A 19,182-nucleotide genomic window follows, 5' to 3' on the forward strand; every position below is an offset into this window, starting at 1 on the left:
AAAAAGTAATAAGAGCTAATTAGTCACTACTGTTAGTAGACAGCTCAGAATACACACAACAAGCCAATCGGAGGAGCAAAGTGGTGGTACCATTTTTACATATGGTCACTTTACAAGACCCTGATTTTACCAAGACTTGTGCACATGCTAAAGTTTACATGATGTGATTTGCCCCACTGACATCAGTGAACCTACTCACAGTGTGTAAAGCTAAGCATGTGCATGAGTCTTTGAGGGATTAGGTAAGTGTTCAGTCAAGATCTGATACTGAAAACTTCTGCCAGTAACATCCTGTTATATATCCCAGGATTCTTTAAAATACGATTTTGTATCCTAGTATTATAAACTGAATTAATTATATAAATAGAAACCAACTATCAAGCCTATGATACAGAGCACTGATTTTTTTTATGTCTTGCATATAATTACTGAAAATGAATCACCAATTTACAAAATATCCAGCCAGTTATTTCCCCTTGCTCCCACTCATTTTTCACCTTCTATTAAAAATAGTTGCCTCACAGCATAGGCTTTTTCCTGGGACCTAAAGATCAGCTGGGAGTAGAGAAGGATTATCAACTCCTCCCAGCCACTAACTATTTAGTTAAAAATACCCTGTGCTGGGATCATTACTGTGCAATATATGGGGCTGTTTGTTTCCTTTTGGGCACTTTCTCAAGGAAGGTTTAAATATAAAGAAGTCATTGTTAATAGTTACATAATTTAAGGAAAGAAGCTGGAAGATGTGGCATTATTAGAAACTTTTTGTTCAGCTTAAATAATAAACTGTCAAGTGGTTAAATATGGAAATTTATTTCCCCACGAGAACTATTCAGCCTGGAGTTTGAGGTTTTGCTCCTGCCCAATGCAGTAACTTGTTCCCCTCCTCTTCTACAAGGAAACCTTGCACAAGCACAATAATAATTAAGAGTCACCTTATGACTGCTACTTACTATCTGCGAGGTCTGTGCTCTTTGACAGCTGTTCTAGTTCCCAGCCCAGGTGAGCAGACTCATTCATGCTCTGTTTTTGCGCTATCTCCAGTACCATATTCTCTTCCAGCAGCTCTTCAATTCGTTTCTTGTCTGTGTCCCGGTCCTGTGGAAAGAGCATGCAAATGGAATGTCATGCTGAGCTTATTAACTAGGAAGCCTGGAGTGATGCATGCATCAAGAATTGAATAGACCCCTCTATACAACATATGTGCATATGTTAATATACACATACAATATTAAGAGATCCAAGATTAAAGCCACCCTATGGATGGGCCAGATCCCAAATGAAACTTCCCCAGGTTCAGAGGTACTAAGAACCTGGGTTTTGGTTTAGGTCCATCTCTAATTACCTGGAATACTAAATGGACGCTTCAAGACATGTTTAATACAATCAAGCCTGCCTAATTTCACAACTAACTTGACACAACTTTTTGACACTATCTGGGCTTTGCAATAATCTCTCTGTTCTTCCTAAAGCTGAAGATAAGCATCACAGAATCAGTTACAGTTTTTCTTCATTTCTTGAAATGCCCAAAAGTGAAGTCTTCATGTCACATCACTGTCAGCTTCACACAGCTTTTTAACAAAGAAACCTTGTGAAAAAATGGAAAATAAATTCATATAATGTACTTTTAAAAAACGACCATAACAGGTGATACCACATGCTGTAATTGGAACTAGGTGCTATTAGGGTAAGATCTCAGTAATTTCTAATTGACATTAACTTCTTGACTTAATTCTTGACTTTCACATGCAAAATGCACCAAATATGTATGGGCTCAATGAGACACTGTTCGACATTTCCCAATGGAAGTCAGTTTTTTTACTGCTCATTGACAAAATGGGAATTATTTTAATGAACAGATGAAAAATAGGCTTGAATACAGAGAAAGCTTTCCATTAAAGTGAGTTGGTATTGAATGGGATAGACTTTAGAGAGTGATGAATAGCTGTTCCCAGTCAAAGTACTGGTGTAGCATATAGGCGCAGGCATGGTCTCTCACTCTCACACACACTCTCCCCACCCCTTTCTCCTTATAAGACACTTGAATCACTCTGAATATATTTACATGCATGATGTTTGCACTGAAATGAGAACAACCATCTCTATATGCTACCTAAGATACTAAGACAGGCAAAACACACCCAAGATGAAAGGCATCAGCTAGGTTAGTGATTTGGGGCAATACATTTTTGGTTGCTCAACTTGAGACACCTGAAAGGAGCACCAGCCCCTCTGCATGTCATACCTCTTCAAGTTATCTCAAGAGAGGCACCCAAAGTTTGAGGCATCCAAAATCATGAGCCAGTTTTAAAAATCTTGGGTATCATTTGTTTCCTTAATTTACAATGTACTGAGCTGTGCATTTAGCATAACTCTGCTGGATCTGAACAACACCTCCATTCCAGCAAAATCTTTTTCAGGTTAGTAACTGACCACACTTTGCAAGAATTCAGAACAACGAATCCATAAGAATGAGGAACACTAGTAACTAAAATTACAGCACATGAAGTAACATTTCATATCTTTAATGCAGTAATAAATATCCAATGTTATTTATTAGCCTTTTAGTTGTGAGTACTAAACTGCCAGGTCTTAAGTCTCTCATTTGTGTTCAAATGAATAACCCCTTTTCTCTGATTTATGTAGTATTAAATATTGAGAACATTTTATTTTTTGCAGTGGTCAATGCCTCATAGAACTCCGGCAATAACTCTAAATTTTATTTTCAGCAAGAACAGTTGTTCATTGAAGCAGATTTTCATATCCCATGTGTAAGAGATTTTTTTTTTAAAAAAAATGATACATTCTAAACCCTCTAACATCCACGTACATAGCTTCAATATTTTAAACTTGGTGATACACGCTCATGTAACCTGAAATCTGTGAAACTGTCTGCTTCTCCCATGCAGACCACTGGGGCTACTGATATATTTTTATTGTAAATTGAGTGTCATGCTGCTTTAAGCATGCATAATGCACTGCACTGACACAAAGGTCACATGGCCTGAGACACATTAAAAACTTTGTAAATGGGATTTGTCCAACGCCAACAGATTATGTAAAAAGAGTATGTAAGCTAGTTTAAAAACATGATTTTTAAAAAATTGCATAGTTAAATAAAGAGTGTGTACCAGCTCTACATCATGAAGTTTGGATTTCAATTGCAAGTTTTCCTTCTCTAGTTCATGCAATTTATCACCACGAGCTCTTGCTACTGTTAACTGTTCTTCTAGCATAGCCTTTGTTTCAATTAATATGATGTTGTCTTCTCTTAATTCCTAAAATACAAAAAGAAAAACAGCATATGAAATGGTGTTCATGCTCTAACATGTATACAAACCCAATATATACATAACCCTTAATCATAACCCATAACCAGTCTATTAATGCTGAACTAAAGAGAAAGCCTACAAAGACTTTCAATTTAACCCTAATTAATCCTAAAGCCAGTGGGAGGAGTCAGCAGTTGACCAATTAATCTTCAGGCATTTCTTGGCATTCATATAGAACTTTCCTGCAGTACGCAAAACTCTAGCCATCAGCTATCTCCTAAGAAATAGAGAGTGCTGTGGGGTGGAGATGTGCTGCAATTTCTTGAAAATAAACCTTGTAGGAGAAAAAAAAATCTCCTGGCCTGTGTGACAGGGTCGGGCCAGATGGCTATAGGAGAGTAACAGAAGGCAGCTATATTAGGCCCAGGCTAAGTTGGTCCCTTTTCCCTGGGTAAGGTAACAGGGAAGGTTCCAGAACAATCAGGAACCTTCTGGAGACAATTAAGACAGGCTGATTAGAACACCTGCAGCCAATCAAGAAGCTGCTAGAATCAATTAAGGCAGGCTAATCAGGGCACCTGGGTTTTAAAAAGGAGCTCACTTCAGTTTGTGGTGTGCGTATGAGGAGCTGGGAGCAAGAGGCACTAGGAGCTGAGAGTGAGAATGTGGACTGTTGGAGGACTGAGGTGTACAAGCATTATCAGACACCAGGAGGAAGGTCCTATGCTGAGGGTAAAGAACGTGTTAGGAGGAGGCCATGGGGAAGTAGCCCAGGGAATTGTAGCTGTCGCACAGCTGTTCCAGGAGGCACTCTAGACAGCTGCATTCCACAGGGCCCTGGGCTGGAACCCGGAGTAGAGGGCAGGCCCGCGTTCCCTCCAAATCCTCCCAACTCCTGGTCAGACACAGGAGGAGTTGACCTGGACTGTGAATTCAGAAAAACGGCCAAGCTGAGGGCTGCTGTGAAGCTCCAAGGCGAGCGAATCCACCAATAAGCGCAAGACCCACCAAGGTAGAGCAGGAACTTTGTCACACCCAAAAGAAAAATCTCTGGTTATTGTTGCTACTGTTTAGAACCAGCACTTCCATCAACTATTGTGTGGAATAACTTAAGTCCCCATCACACTGAAACTGATTAGTGCAAAGCTGTTGCTAAACTTTAGATTAATGTGTTTTGAGAACAATTTCCACTAGTAGTAAGAATCCATGGAGAACTGTTTCTATTCGTTTTTGGTTTTATAAAAAGAGAAAGGATGTTCTTGTTGTTAAGGCTGGACTGGGACTTAGGAATGCTGGATTCCGTTTCCCTGCTCTGGTACAGACATCCTGTGCTACCCTAGACCTAAGGAAGGTCCCTTAATTGATCTGTGCCTCAGTTCCCCATCTGTAAAATAGGGATGATTGCACTTTGTGCTCACAGGAGATACGATGATGGTGATGCAAAAGAGACATCTGTGAGTAAATGAATAAAGAGAAAATGTTGAAACTACCAGCAAGGATCGATTTATCTCGTCTAGTCTAGATGTGATAAATCGATCCCCACGCGCTCTCCCATCGACTCCTGTACTCCAGTGCCAGGAGAGGTGCAAGTGGAGTCGACAGGGGAGCTGCAGCAGTCGACTCACCGCGGTGGAGACACCATGGTAAGTCGATTGAAGTATGTCGACTTCAGCTACGTTATTAATGTAGCTGGAGTTGCGTAACTTAGATCGATATTTTCCCCCCACCCCTCATAGTGTAGACCAGGGCTGATATTTTAAGACCTAAATTTTGGGCCACGTTTGACCAGAGAGGATGGATATGCTGAACTGCCTGATGCCAAAACAGATGCGAATGAGTGGAGTTAAAAACAGGCAGCATGCTGGGTGTAAAATGAGTACCAAAAATACTCATATTGAAACAATGGATCAATCAGAATATATTTAATATATATATATATATATACGTCCTGCTCAGTCTGGACCACAGCTGTGAGAAGTAAGATGGTGCTTGATCTCATAAACATCACCTCAGAACTACCTCTGAAACTGCTTACCAAGCAGGAACTGATTATTTCAGTGTCCCATGAAGAGTCTAACTTTGTGCCAAGTAAGGTGTACACGTATTTGATCTCTGTTTGCAAATCACACATCATTGGGAGCCATAATATTTGAGAAATGGGAGGTACGCACCAGGCATGTGCCTGAGGGGTGAGGGGGAGGAAGACCTGTCAGAGATCAGAATGTTTCTGATGAAATCTTAAATTAAGAACCTTTTGCAGAAGCCTGTTAGAGTTGGGCCAACATTATTTACTTGCACCCATTTTCTGAGGTCATCTTTACAGTGCAAACTTAATTTAAGTAATTACTCCAGGATAGCTCTATAAAGTTATGTCTCAGAGCCTGGGAGGTAGACTTGTTCTAACACAGCATATTATAACTAATGTCACCACAGATAACCCTAGGGTAGCACAACTGACCTGAGAATTGGTTTGGCTATAAATCATTTTTGTATTAGATAAGCAGAATGGTTGGGTGTGTTCTTCATGGGAATGAAGATTTTTTTCCCCCTTTTCAATTAATAAAACTCTCAAAATGGTTTTATAGCTGTGGCGTATTATTAAATCAACAGCACAGAATAGTTATCTTTGGTCTTTTAAGATTTATAATACGTTTACTTATAAGAGATTCCAAAATCAAATAAAGGAAATTTACCTTAAAATTATGACTATAAAATATCCAACAATTTCTGATCTTGCCTTCATAATCCTCTCACTGAATTAAACCATAGAATTTGTTCTGCAGCCGTAACAACGTGGGCCCTGATCTTGCAAACATTTACGCCCATGAGTAGACCACTTAAAATTAAATCTTGGCATAAGTATTTGCAGGATTGGAGCCAGAGTGTTTTCTATTCAATTGAAACTGGAGAGTTCTTTCTCTCTCTCTCTCTCACACACAAGTCCATATATCTGATGCAACGGAAGTTGCTCTTGCTGAGCTGCAAAAATGTTAACAAATGCCCTGGAATAATTGCGTTTTGCATCCATCAAACTAAATGAAAATGTAAAAGAAATGCTTTTTTTTAAATGTTCACAGGAATTTCTTCCCATTACCCTGTGGGGAAACTTATTGCAGTTGAGGGAGGAAAAAATGCAAGTAAGACTCCCTAGACTCCAAAAAGAATCTGATCTCCTGGAGCAGCACTAGACTCAATGGAGAGGAATGCTGCAGCAGGGTTTTTATGTTGGAGGGAACCACCTCCTCAGAGGAAGAACTGCATTAAGCCTGCCCCTGCACATTGATAGCTATGACCTCATTAAGCCACCACAGCGGGCAAGTCCATAGACTGCATTTGTATCGTGTTTTCTTAGAGCTATAATCAAACTAAAACAGCGTTTGGTAATTTCTTCTTGTCATGAAAGACGTGGAAGGAAAACATTCACCTGCTCAGACATGTCAAGTCTTGCTCGCTTGCAGTGAGGCTTGCTCCTTTTGCACTTGTTCTAAGGCACAGCTTCTCCAATCTCCCTCCTGACATTAGGGACTTTTAGCCTGTGGTTTAAGGAGCTACTTAAAGTCTCACTCCAATTTCTCTACTCTTACCTCTTGTAAACTGTCTCATATGGTCTGCCCTCCATATGGCACTTTCATGACTACTTCCTGGAGATGACATTCTTTAGGGGCATGTTTTCATGGCTGTACTTCAAGTACCAGAACCAGAGGCTTGTTAAGTGCCCATCATATGTTTCTTCACTGAAGCGCATGCAATTAAAATGGCTTTTCCTCAAGCACCAACAGATTTCTCTTCAGTTACTGATTTTGCAGAGCTTATTGACAACACTGTGAAATCCCCGGGTCCCCACGGCATCATTTTACTACAGAATGATGGCCTACATATTTTATGCATCTGTATTTTGATTGCCCCATCTATGTGAAATTTGTTTGAGAGTTTCAGACCCTCTGAGCTTAGGAACCTACCAGTAAGCATCAGGGGAGTTGGATCAGCTTTATAGCCTAGTGGTATCTCTTACTGTCAAGTGGGAGACTAGAACTAGATCCCTGCTCTGACACTGGGAGTGGTTTTGAGGAAACTGTAAATCCAGCTATTTTTCAAGGAGGTGAGAGGAATGTGAGTAGGCACAGCTCTCAATTAAGTCCTATTCATTACAACTCACTTTGAAGGACATTTGCTTGAGGCAGGGTGGAAATGGAAGGGAAACTGAGGGATAACACTGGCTGCAGGACATATATATTGTCAGATTCTGGCCTCATTGCAGCCCCTTTACATTGGTACAGCAACATAAGAGGGCCAGAATCCCCGCAGGGGAATTTCCTGAATGCAGCCGACAGGAGCAGCATAAGGCCAAAGGAGACAGACTTATGCTGCCCTTGTACAAAGGGTATTAAGGAGTGGCTGGAATGCAAAATACTGGCAATGTTACACTGTGGAGCAGCCCAAAGGCAGCGCCTAACTTATGCCAGAGGACACATTGACCCCTAGAGCAAACAGAGTTAGAAAGGCGCCAAGAAGATGTAAAGTGACCTTTGCTCCATCCCCATGCCTCCAGATTGCAGCTCTTAGAGATGCAGCACAGAAGCTCACCTATGATGCAGAACCTCGACACCCAACACAGAAGGGACAGAGGTGGGAGACTGCATAAGGGATGGAAGAAAAGAAAGAGATAAAGGAGAGCACTGTAAATTTTACATTATGGATCATCAAGTTAACTTAGCACACAGGAAGCAGAAGTGGTTAGTTTGAGGGTATTGCTGGCTCTAGGACAAGCCACAGTGCTGAGAACTCAAGTACAGTACAATAGAATGGCTTCCTTCTTGATCTCATATGAAGATAAGAGGAAGCACTAGCCTCTCCCATGCTACCAGAACCAACTCCACTCTGTATGCTTTGGGCAGCAGGGACAGACTAAAGTACAGCAGCACAGCGCTGAAGGGAAACTGTCAAGACATGGCTCTGCTATCTAGTGTGCATGATAGAGTGAATGCACAACTGATTTGCCAGCTTGAGGGAGTATGAGAGAGAGACGACTAACAGGAAGAGATTCCAGTAAACTGGAAAATTGCCAGCAGAGAGTAACCTGCCTCAGTTTGCAGTTTATACATTTGATACTCAGCAGGCTTAGTGGACCTATTCATAAGATGCAGTGGACAGCTGGTCCCCAAGGTTGGCAAAGAGAAAAATGTATTTACAAGGTGAGGTTTGCAAACCATAAAGAACAGCCATGTTTTAAGCAGGGAGTGTTATGGGCATATGTTTTAGTAACACTCCATTATCTCAGAGCCAGGGGCTTCATCTGCTTACAGTTTGGGCTCAATCTTGAAGTCAATTGCAAAATTTCCACTGGCTTCAGTGTAAGCAGAAGTGGGATTACATTGTTCCAAGATTCAGCCTCCAGAATCAATCTCAGACAGTCTTTTGATTGCATCTGACTGGTTAAAGTGCCACATTCTTCCATTGAAAAGGCAAAGAAAAAATCAGGCCACTTATTTAGATATTTAGCACAGAGTACTCACAAATGGAAAATTTTGGCCAAAGAATCAACTCTGGCACAAAGATAGCTTGAAAATGTCCTGCAAGGAAGTTGCAAAGAGGACTCAGACCTGTAGTGTCAAAGAACAGGGCTGTTACAGTCAGCCACTTAATGGAGACCCAATAGATCTATAATGAGGGGGCTTTTCAGCACTGGCCTAGCCCTGCTGTCACTGTTGAGAGTTTTACCACTGACTCCAATGGGGGAGCAGAGCTAGGCCACTGCCGAGTGCTTTCAGAAATCCCATCCATCAAGTATTTTCTGGAACTTCAGTTTGCTTTAATGTGCTGGTAGAGTGAGTGTGATTACAAATGAAGCATGAACTGGTGAGCAGCACTGGGAAAAATGGGACCTGCACAGCAGATTTCTTTCCTGGTCTTCACTTGCCTCCATACGAGCCTTGTAGAAATCCACATCATGCAGTTTCTCTTTACACCGGACCAGTTCCATCTCAAGTCTCTCGACTCGGTTTGCCCTCTCTCTCAGTGAATCCAGTTCATCTCTGTATGCTCGGGCAGAGCGGGCATCAGCTGCCAGGTGGATATTCTGAGAAAAGTGTCAGACAAACAGAAAAAAATAAAATTAACCCCTCCCCTATGCTGGTAAAACTAATGACATACCCCTTCCCCTGCCCCCAAGTCCAAATGAGCAGAAATGAATGGAAAGCCAAGAGTGTCCCCATGGTGCAAGTGTGGGGAACTCTTCAATTAGCCATCAAACTCATTGCAGGATTGAGTGGTAACTCAGCCTACAGGGATTCTTCCATTTTCAATGATCAGCATTGTATATGCTCCAGGCATTATTGGACTAGTCAGTGAATTGAGCAGATATGAGACCTGCTCTCACCAGTAAAGTCACTGCATTACTCTGCCACAATCAGACCTACACACAACATGCTGCAGTAACTTGGTTCCATCATTCAAATTTCATCAGAAGAATTTTTATCTTACTATTGAAAGCAATTTTTAAAGTGATGTGTCACTGCAGCATTACAACTGAAGAAGCTCCACTTACCTCCTGTTTTATTTTCTGCAGCTCTAGCACAAGCTGTTCTGCTTCGTGTTTAGTGTCCACAAGTTGCTCAGACTTTTCTTCCCTAAAAATGATTAGGGAAAACTTAATAAGAAAAATATAACAAGGGTTCCTGGAACAATATTTATAGTATTAACATCATGGCAAGATGCTGGGGGTATTAGTCACAGGAGTCTACCAGGGTAATCTGGAAACGAGACCTTCTAGATTTTCTTGGTGCTGCTCCAGTTTCAAAGTTACCAATAGCTACAGATGTTTTCTTGTGGGGCCCTGAGCCACAGGATATTTGGGACTGTCTCTCTTTTTTAAATCATCATTTCACCTGCCATTCCTGCTGCCACAGCTAACAGCCATTTGTAATCGGTCCTTCTCAACGATGATTGCCAACAAGCGAGGGTAATGTGTATGCATGTGGGGAAGGGGAAACAACAACTGGAATCAACAATCTTTGAAAACTTAAGGATGGCATAGGGGTGGGGAGGGAAAGAAGGAAAAGGGAAAGAGAGAGTGAGGGAGGTGGGAAGGCAAGAAAAGAGGGAAGGGAAAGACAAACTAATGGAGGCTTGAGATTGGTGAGAAGAAAGAGGGAAGATGGGAGAAGGCGACGCCAGCTACTTTCCTTGAGCAACCCCCAACCCCCAAGATCCAATTCTGCAGCAAGTCTGCACGTAGAACTCAGAGATAAGTCAACATGTTGAAGCCAATGGGCAACCCGATGCCGCAAACTGAGGCTTAATACACATTTACTTGACGCTGTTAACAAAGAACCTAAAATAGACAGTGCTTCTCCAGCAGCCCAGGTACTTGGTGACTTACAATTCCTGTCGGACCCTTCTCAGCTTTGCTCTTGTGTCTGCCAGTTCAACAGCCAGGTGCTGCTTGTCCTCATTGGAGAGACGATTGGCTAGCTTTGGTGAAGAGTCTGGACTAGATGTTTTCAGAGGACTTGGTGGTTGCTGAGACTGCAGATAATCTCTCTCTTGAGTGAGATCCACAATCAGCTGGAAAAGGAGAGAGCCAGTGGCATTAACAAGAAATAACAATACATTGGACTTATAGCTCCTTTCACTCAGGCATCTCAAAGTACTTTGCAAAGGTGGGTAATTATTAGCCTACTTTACAGATGTGGAAACTCAGGCACAGAAGGTTCAAGTGACGTACCTAATGTTACACACTGAAGTTGGTGACGGAGTTGGGAATAGAACACAATTTTGATTCCCAGCCCTTTGCTGACCACTGGAATACACTACTTCCTAGTGTTTCAGATAAGGACTTTATTTTGCTTAGAGTTTTTATAAAAACTGCAACAATTTACAGCTTTAACAAATACAATCAGAGTCAAATCAATACCAGTAGAAAGAGGGGGAAGTTAAGAGATTTAGGTCACGGAGAAGAGAGGTTTCTAGCAGAGATCTGAAATAAGATTAACTGATGAGTCACAGATACAGAGAAAAGGTGTCACTGGCGGCATAAACTAGAGAGAAGGCTCTTGAACCAACAATGGCAGATATTGTTGGAGGGACAGAAAAGCATCCACTCAGAGAACAATGGGTGAGAAGAGCATAGGAGACAAAAGCTTTAAGGCAAATGCACAAAATAAAGCATATTGTGTTTCCTGCACACACTTCTCCTTCACAGATCAATTCTCTGTAGCTCAAGTATACAATTTATGAGAGTAGCAAGGGAAGATTAAACATCACTCTAACAAATGCTAGAATTTTTAGAGATTTAATAGAAGAGATTGAACCTTAAATGAAACACAGAGGCAATCAGTACAGAAGCAAAAGACAATAGAAAAGCAGAGCCTGTGTCTGATCCCTTAAATGAACTGTATGAGAAACAGACATCTCATTCGTACTTCTGTGCACTCGTCTCTCTCATCAATAAGCCTCTTGAGATGGAAAACCATATTCCTTGAGAGAGACTCCAGTTCTTCTGGGGCCATATCTGGGAGCTCTAGCCACTGCAAGTCAAACACATTCTCCTGGTTATGAGTCACCTGCAAACAAGAACAAAATACAGTTTGTTTTTTTTAATTTTCCCTGGTATAGTTTCAAATGTTGCTTGTTGAATTGATTCATTCTGTGCAAGGCTTTTCTTTCAAGTTTGCTACTTATATATTCCAACTCAGCTGTTGGAATCAGTACAGTTCCTCTTCCAATTGTCAACAATTTTCAAGAATTGATGAGTGGCCAAACCTGGTCATAAACGTCACTTTTCAGCAAATATAGCCAGGAAATGGTACAGAAATGCTCAGTTCAACTGCAACATCATGTAACAAAGCTTCTAGTTTTCACATGATAACTAGATTTAGAAAAAATGGCCAGATAATTTTGTGCTCAGTAACACTAGGAGTACTGTACTCAACTCTCAAACTTCATGTGGGTTAGCTAGTCACTGCAAGAGTCAGGAAGACATCGGTCCTGTATTGCACAATTAGCTAGATGCATTATTGTGGGGGTGACAAGGTTTGTCCTTTCCCTGATGCTCTGGTTATTGACCACTGTGACAGGGAGTATCTGATTTAATGGATCTAATCTGGTATGGAAAAAACATTTTTTTTTTACTATAATTCTCTAATAATTGCTTTTTTTCCAAATGATGTTGCTGAAAACTGCACTAGACTGGAAAGGTTTGTTTCAAGTTGCTATGTCCACATTTAGGACTATGTATGTTTCTGCTTTTACCAGAACCATATTCTTTATATTCCTTAGTCTTTAAATGAAATTGCTAGTCTGTGGAATCTACTTTTAGAAAGCAGATTTTAAAATATATTAAAAGGTTACTGTCAACAACTTCTAACAGTATGTGTTCCCCAACCCTCCTAGGTTAGTTGGTTTTTCGCTTCTGCATCAGATGACGCCAGCACAGCCTGAGAGAATGTGCATTTTGTACTTGAGGCCTGCCCAGCAGAGGGCATTTACAGAAGGTTTCACCTGAACTCCTGAAAGTGGGATGATAGCTGCTGTTTGAGCAAACTTTTTTTTTTCTTTTAAAGAAGCATTTAGAATCCAGATGACATGTCACCAAATTATACAATTTTTAAAAGACTGAAATCAAATTTTGGATCATTGATAATATTTTCAAAAGCACTTATGGAACTTGGGTTCGTAAGTCCCAATTTCAAAAGTGCCGCAGGCACTTGGGAGTCTCATTGCCTTCTAATGGGACTTAAGCTCCTAAGTGACTTTTGAAAATAAGACTTAGGCTACTACATCACTAAAGTGCTTCTGAAAATTTTACCTGAAATCCTTTTTGTGTATCCTTATAAAACTACTTTCAGTTTGAGCCGACTTTTGGGAGTTCTGACATTTATCACTGCCACTCTTTGAGAAGTGGTTAGCCCAGTTAATTTCCCAACCACCTAGTAATTTTTACCTTTTAATTTGATTACACTTAGAGGGTTCATCTACATGTGAGCTGGGAAGCAGAGATTCCCAGTGTAGCTGGAGTGGCGAGGGAAGGTGGCTCGGGCCAGCCACCCAAGTATGTACCTAGTGCGTCCAGGTGGGCACATATTTGGCAGGTAGCCCAAGCTGCTACCCATGCTATCTGGGCTAGACTTCTATTTTTAATGTGGGTATGTCTATACCAGCTGGGAATCATACCTCCAAGCCCAAAAATAGATACACCCATACACTGATGGAATACAGATATTTCTTTGTGTCAAACACACTAGTGCCACTGTGAAAGGTTAACCTATGCTACTACATAGCAAAGTAAACAATACCACTGAACCCACCGGGAAGAAAAAAAGAAAGCAAGCTTCAAGGGCTGAGCACCCTACCTCCTGAATGTGTGAAACAATTGCAGCCTGGGTCTCGATATCCAATTGTTTTATTCTTTCGATAAATTCTTCCTTTCTTTCACACTGTAAACAAACAGAAAATAAATACACACATCACTTGAAAACAGCTATGGATCAAAACTCTACCATGGTGTTATTTTCTTTGAACGTCTCTGCACAGCTAAAAAGACACTTGCAACACTAAGGGCCAGACTCCATCAGGCTTACTCACATTGAGTAGCTAGTGCTTTATTGCACTATTCCAATGCTCCTTGAGGTGACTGAACTAACTGGTGAGTCAATGAACGTGTGGCCCAAGTAAGGGTGACTGAGTCCTGCCAAAAGCTTTTAAACTTCAGGCTAAGTTAAATGTAAAAAAAAAGCAACCCAACCAAAATCCAACCTCCCACTCTCCTGAAAACTAAAAATCAAGGATTGGATCCACAATCCAATCCTTTGCTGGTGTAAATCAGCAAAGCTCCACTGATTTCGAAGGAGCTACACCAATATATACCAGCTGAAGATCTGGCCCAAACTTTACTTTACATGATTTAAACCGTTTGTTTACTTTTTGCATTTTGCTCATTTTGGGCAATGACAACAGATCAGTTGGTTCTGCTTTTGCTTCTGCTCACTTCAACTTCAGTTTTTGGTTCCTGGGCACTAATGAAATTTGTGCTTTGTATGTAAAATACCACAGGGGGAATATTTAATGAAAAATAACTTTAACTTCATAGCTTCGCCACTCTATTTTTATCAAATTAGTTTTGTAAATCTTAAAAAAACAAAAAACCACTCCACACCATGACACTCGGTGCAAATTTGGGACCTCAAGTTGGCAGAATCTCTAGACAGAAGTAACAGAGAAGTTGAACATTTCCACAGTCTGGTTTCTGTTGATTCCATGATATACAGTGCTGATTTTGGCCCAATTCTGAGTACAGCCATTCACTTCAGTGGGAGGAGGTTCAAGTCCTTAAACAGGAACTGAGACTCTTCAGCCCCTTGCCGAATCAGACCTTTTATTCTTTGTGTTAAAATGTGTTAGTAAGTATAAAGTTCCGAACAGCCACATGAAGAGAGCACTGCTCTGACATAATTGACTTGACATAGCTGGGCAGGGAGAGTGTCCTAAGGCATGACAAGAACATTAGACAGACACACAAACAAGGTCAATTATAAGCAAAGACTGGCCCGCAACATTCCTATTGTCTGTTACAACAGTTTACAGTGGAATTCCAAACACAGAGCTTTGGTGGGCAGGACAGTGATTCCTTTATTTGGTTAACTGTCATGTGTTTCAGGGGAATTTACCGTATGTATCAACTGTCCATTTGGTTTAACAACACAGCATAAAAACCCTCACGTGATCAAACAAAGTTCCTATTTATTTAGGACTTTCTGTCTACACATATTTTTAAAAAAAGGGTGCAGGTGAGTAGTATTCCTAAGAAGACAGTGATTAGCTGTTGGTTGATCTATTCTCTTTGCACTCATGTACTCCACTATATTCCTATGTACTGTAACAACAAAAACCAACCCCGGAACAAAACCAAACCAACTCCTTCTCCCCCGCAACAGTCCTTAGACTCAGAAGATTGTTCAAACTCACGTTCTCTCCTGCAGGAATTACTGGGTGCCAATGATTTGGATTGCCTAATTGTGACAGCATGTATCAAAGCACTGGTTCAAACACTGGCAAGGCAGGTGGCAAGCTGAGGCTATAACTTATTATGTAAAATGTGCTCATTTTTCTCCCATCTCCTTTCTGTTTCTGTTTCATCCATCTATTGTGTCTTACAGTTCTAGACCACAAACTATCTGGGGCAGGGAATTTGTTCATACAGCACTTAGCATAATGGGACCTCGATCATTGATTGGTACGTTTAGTTCAAGCACCAAAATCAGATTCAAACGACGTATTAAAATATTTTGTAATTCCATAAGTCATGTTCACCTGTACAGCACAGCCCAACACCAACAACAGCATCTTCTTAATTTCATCCATACTTTTACCTACATTGAAAGAAAAGAGGCAAATCAGTCCACATGCACAACATGAGTTATAAAAAATATTTGCATAAAGTGATCTCAAAACATAGAGCAAAGCCCTGTCGGGTTGGAGTAATTGAGTGCTTGCATATATACACACGTCTAGATATGTTTAACATGATTTCAATGTAGCAAAATGGTTGTTATATATTAAATTTAACAGATCCAGCAAAGCACTTATGCATTTGCCTGTACAGGCACCATGCTTAATCCCTTATTTCTGATGAAGAAAAAATAAAAAGCAGGAGTGGGGGAGGGATTGTTTTTAAAGGAACCCCCCCCATACAACCCAAATTACACATTATAAAAGTAATCACCACACAGCTTTCCCCAAAGTTAAAATCAGAATGCTGAAGAATACTAGTGCGTACTTAATTCATTGTCTATCGAACAGTGGTATGCTTCAGCAATGAGCTTTGTCTCTGTTCTGCATTCAAGTGTACACACTTTGAAGTGAATGCTCCATGTGCTAAGGAAAAAAAAAGGGGGGGGGCTGGGTAGAACAGAGAATATTCAGTGACCATATGCTCGTGGATCCGTCGGGGGAGAAGGGGCATAAGTGGGTTGCTATTGCAGGGAATCTTGCTGTGACCAAGAACCCAGCAAGTATCATTCTCATTCTTAGGTGAAGAAAAAGTGCTAGGGAAGGGAAATTGCTCTGGCTTATTGCCAAGTTCAGATCTTGTTTCAGCAAAATTAAAATATGGCTATTACCTCCTCATTGGGGAGCAAATAAAGTTATATATAGTAAAGATAAGGGATGAGGAAATTAGAAGAACAAAAAGTTGAGGCATAATTAAAATTGCATGTGCAGCTGGTAAAAAACTGGAGGCAAGTTAGATTCAAAATGAAACATTCAGCAAACACCTGATATACACACCATGGCGAAAAAATACACAATGCACACTTTTCTCTCCCTTACCCATCTGTCAATGTATGCACTCTTCACACACTGTATAATCGTGAGATAAACATTTTCACATTCTGCACCTCTCTACTTGCATGTTCAATTGTTCATATCTATATACAAGCCGAGGAAGGAAATTCCCTCTGTTCACTGAAAAGTTTTTGTGTGCAACTGTATTAACACACCAACATGCACCATGTCCTTGTAAGGCTGTGCTGTGCAGTAAATTACATGCATCTGCAGGACTGACAGTAGAGAACGGGAGTGAAATTGATTAATCAATTATGCTAACCCAGCATTTCAGATTAACAAAGAAGGCACACTGACCTAAATTACAGGTTTCAGAGTAACAGCCGTGTTAGTCTGTATTCGCAAAAAGAAAAGGAGTACTTGTGGCACCTTAGAGACTAACCAATTTATTAGAGCATAAGCTTTCGTGAGCTCACGAAAGCTTATGCTCTAATAAATTGGTTAGTCTCTAAGGTGCCACAAGTACTCCTTTTCTTTTTGACCTAAATTAGCAAAGGGGTGGAGTTTCAACCTGAGAATCTTGCAATGCAGACCAACCAATGTTACTGTTAAAATAGGGGAAGAGCTCTAGTGAAATAATTATTTTGCCTTTTTTTTTTTTTTGCCTCCCTATTTTCTTTTAATAAAAAAGTCCCAAAGTGTCTAAACCATTTTTTTTAGCTAAAGTTTTCCAGGACAACCTGAGGACAGAATGCTTTGTCTGTTTAAAGAAAAACCAACAATTTTATAAGAATCAATTTTAAAAGAAATAAATAATTTTTCAAGAGTGCTTCATACAAATTCTCAGTGCCTGATTTATATAGGATCTGATGTATCATTAGGGCTCCATAAGTAGAGCTCTAGTCTTCTAGGAGAACATACAGTTGTAAACCCTGCAGATCCCAGGCTATCTTACAGGTATATTTTTATTTCCCTTCAGGCTATTTAAACCCTATTTTTCAAAAAGGGTTAACATCCTTCCTACATAAACACACAGTGTTACAGTATTCATGGCTCACTCTCTTTAGTGCAACTGAATTTTTGTGTACCTATAGAATTCACAGTTTTGCACAAATAAAATAATGCTACATTATTCTGAGGGATACAATTGACTTGAAATGTAGTCAATAACAAAAAAGAACTGAGTTAAAAGTAGTTTCAGGCAATATTTCTGCTTCTAAGTACACTTGCCAATTTTTGTGGCTTTACAATCAAATTTTCTTAATTAAAATTTTTTTCTGTGTCTCCTGTTGCACCATGGAAGACCCTATGTAAAACTGACTGACTGTACAGGAGGACTGGTTATTAGGTGTTTTAAGAACAGGAACATAAACGATTCATAGACATGCTTTTAAAGTTGATGAACCTTAATCCATAGCACCTTTCTCCATCCTCCCATCAAATGCTGCTGAATCTTACTATATAGCAAGTGCTGTCTCAGGTGAATCAGCTGATCCTGTATAGGTGTAAAGTGAACTTTCTCCCTGTGTTTACAAAATACTCCCTTTACACGAATGGGGCCGCATGCATTTTGAAGCCAGTGTCTGATAACTATTTGGTCCAGTCAGTCACTATTGCCCTAAGCAGATATTTAGCACTGGCTAGAAAACAAGAATTGTTTGGGAGGTATTGGTCGGGGACTCTCTCCTCAGGGGGACTGAGTCATCTATCTACCGCTCTGACAGGGAAAACAGAGAAGTCTGCTGCTTGCCAGGAGCTAGGATTCAAGATGTGACGGAGAGACTGCCGAGACACATCAAGCCCTCGGATCGCTACCCCTTCCTGCTTCTCCACGTGGGCACCAATGATACTGCCAAGAATAACCTTGAGCGGATCACTGCGGACTACGTGGCTCTGGGAAGAAGGATAAAGGAGCTTGAGATGCAAGTGGTGTTCTCGTCCATCCTCCCCTTGGAAGGAAAAGGCCTGGATAGAGACCATCGAATTGTGGAAGTCAACGAATGGCTACGCAGGTGGTGTCGGAGAGAAGGCTTTGGATTCTTTGACCATGGGATGGTGTTTCAAGAAGAAGGATTGCTAGGCAGAGACGACATCTTCGCAAGCAGGCTGGCTAACCTAGTGAGGAGGGCTTTAAAATAGGTTCACCGGGGGAAGGGGACCAAAGCCCTGAGGTAAGTGGGGAAGTGGGATACCGGGAGGAAGCAAGAGCAGGAGAGTGCGAGAGGGGAGAGCTCCTGCCTCATACGGACAAAGAGGGACGATCAGCGAGTTATCTCAAGTACCTATACACAAATGCAAGAAGCCTGGGAAACAAGCAGGGAGAACTGGAAGTCCTGGCACAGTCAAGGAATTATGTCATGATTGGAATAACGGAGACTTGGTGGGATAACTCACATGACTGGAGTACTGTCATGGATGGATATAAACTGTTCAGGAAGGACAGGCAGGGCAGAAAAGGTGGGGGAGTTGCACTGTATGTAAGAGAGCAGTATGGCTGCTCAGAGCTCCGGTATGAAACTTCAGAAAAACCTGAGAGTCTCTGGATTAAGTTTAGAAGTGTGAGCAACAAGGGTGATGTCGTGGTGGGAGTCTGTGATAGACCACCGGACCAGGGGGATGAGGTGGACAAGGC

The 19,182-nt window shown here is 41.0% G+C and overlaps 1 protein-coding gene across 4 annotated transcripts in view; it reads right to left on the reverse strand.

The window, feature by feature from the left end:
* The window catches only part of CCDC88C (coiled-coil domain containing 88C), a 126,004-nt gene that overhangs the window by 41,925 nt on the left and 64,897 nt on the right, over window positions 1–19,182 (reverse strand). For all 4 annotated transcript variants that reach the window (XM_073349437.1, XM_073349436.1, XM_073349434.1 and 1 more), the window contains exons 5-12: window positions 15,579–15,637; window positions 13,622–13,705; window positions 11,693–11,833; window positions 10,651–10,835; window positions 9,817–9,898; window positions 9,190–9,348; window positions 3,132–3,278; window positions 954–1,098 (exon numbers count right to left, since the gene is read on the reverse strand). In XM_073349437.1, the coding sequence (XP_073205538.1) occupies window positions 954–1,098; window positions 3,132–3,278; window positions 9,190–9,348; window positions 9,817–9,898; window positions 10,651–10,835; window positions 11,693–11,833; window positions 13,622–13,705; window positions 15,579–15,637 (1,002 nt within the window). The remainder of the gene's footprint in view (window positions 1–953; window positions 1,099–3,131; window positions 3,279–9,189; window positions 9,349–9,816; window positions 9,899–10,650; window positions 10,836–11,692; window positions 11,834–13,621; window positions 13,706–15,578; window positions 15,638–19,182) is intronic.

The sequence above is a fragment of the Lepidochelys kempii genome, chromosome 6 (genome assembly GCF_965140265.1).
Source record: "Lepidochelys kempii isolate rLepKem1 chromosome 6, rLepKem1.hap2, whole genome shotgun sequence".
Lineage (NCBI taxonomy): Eukaryota > Metazoa > Chordata > Testudines > Cheloniidae > Lepidochelys > Lepidochelys kempii.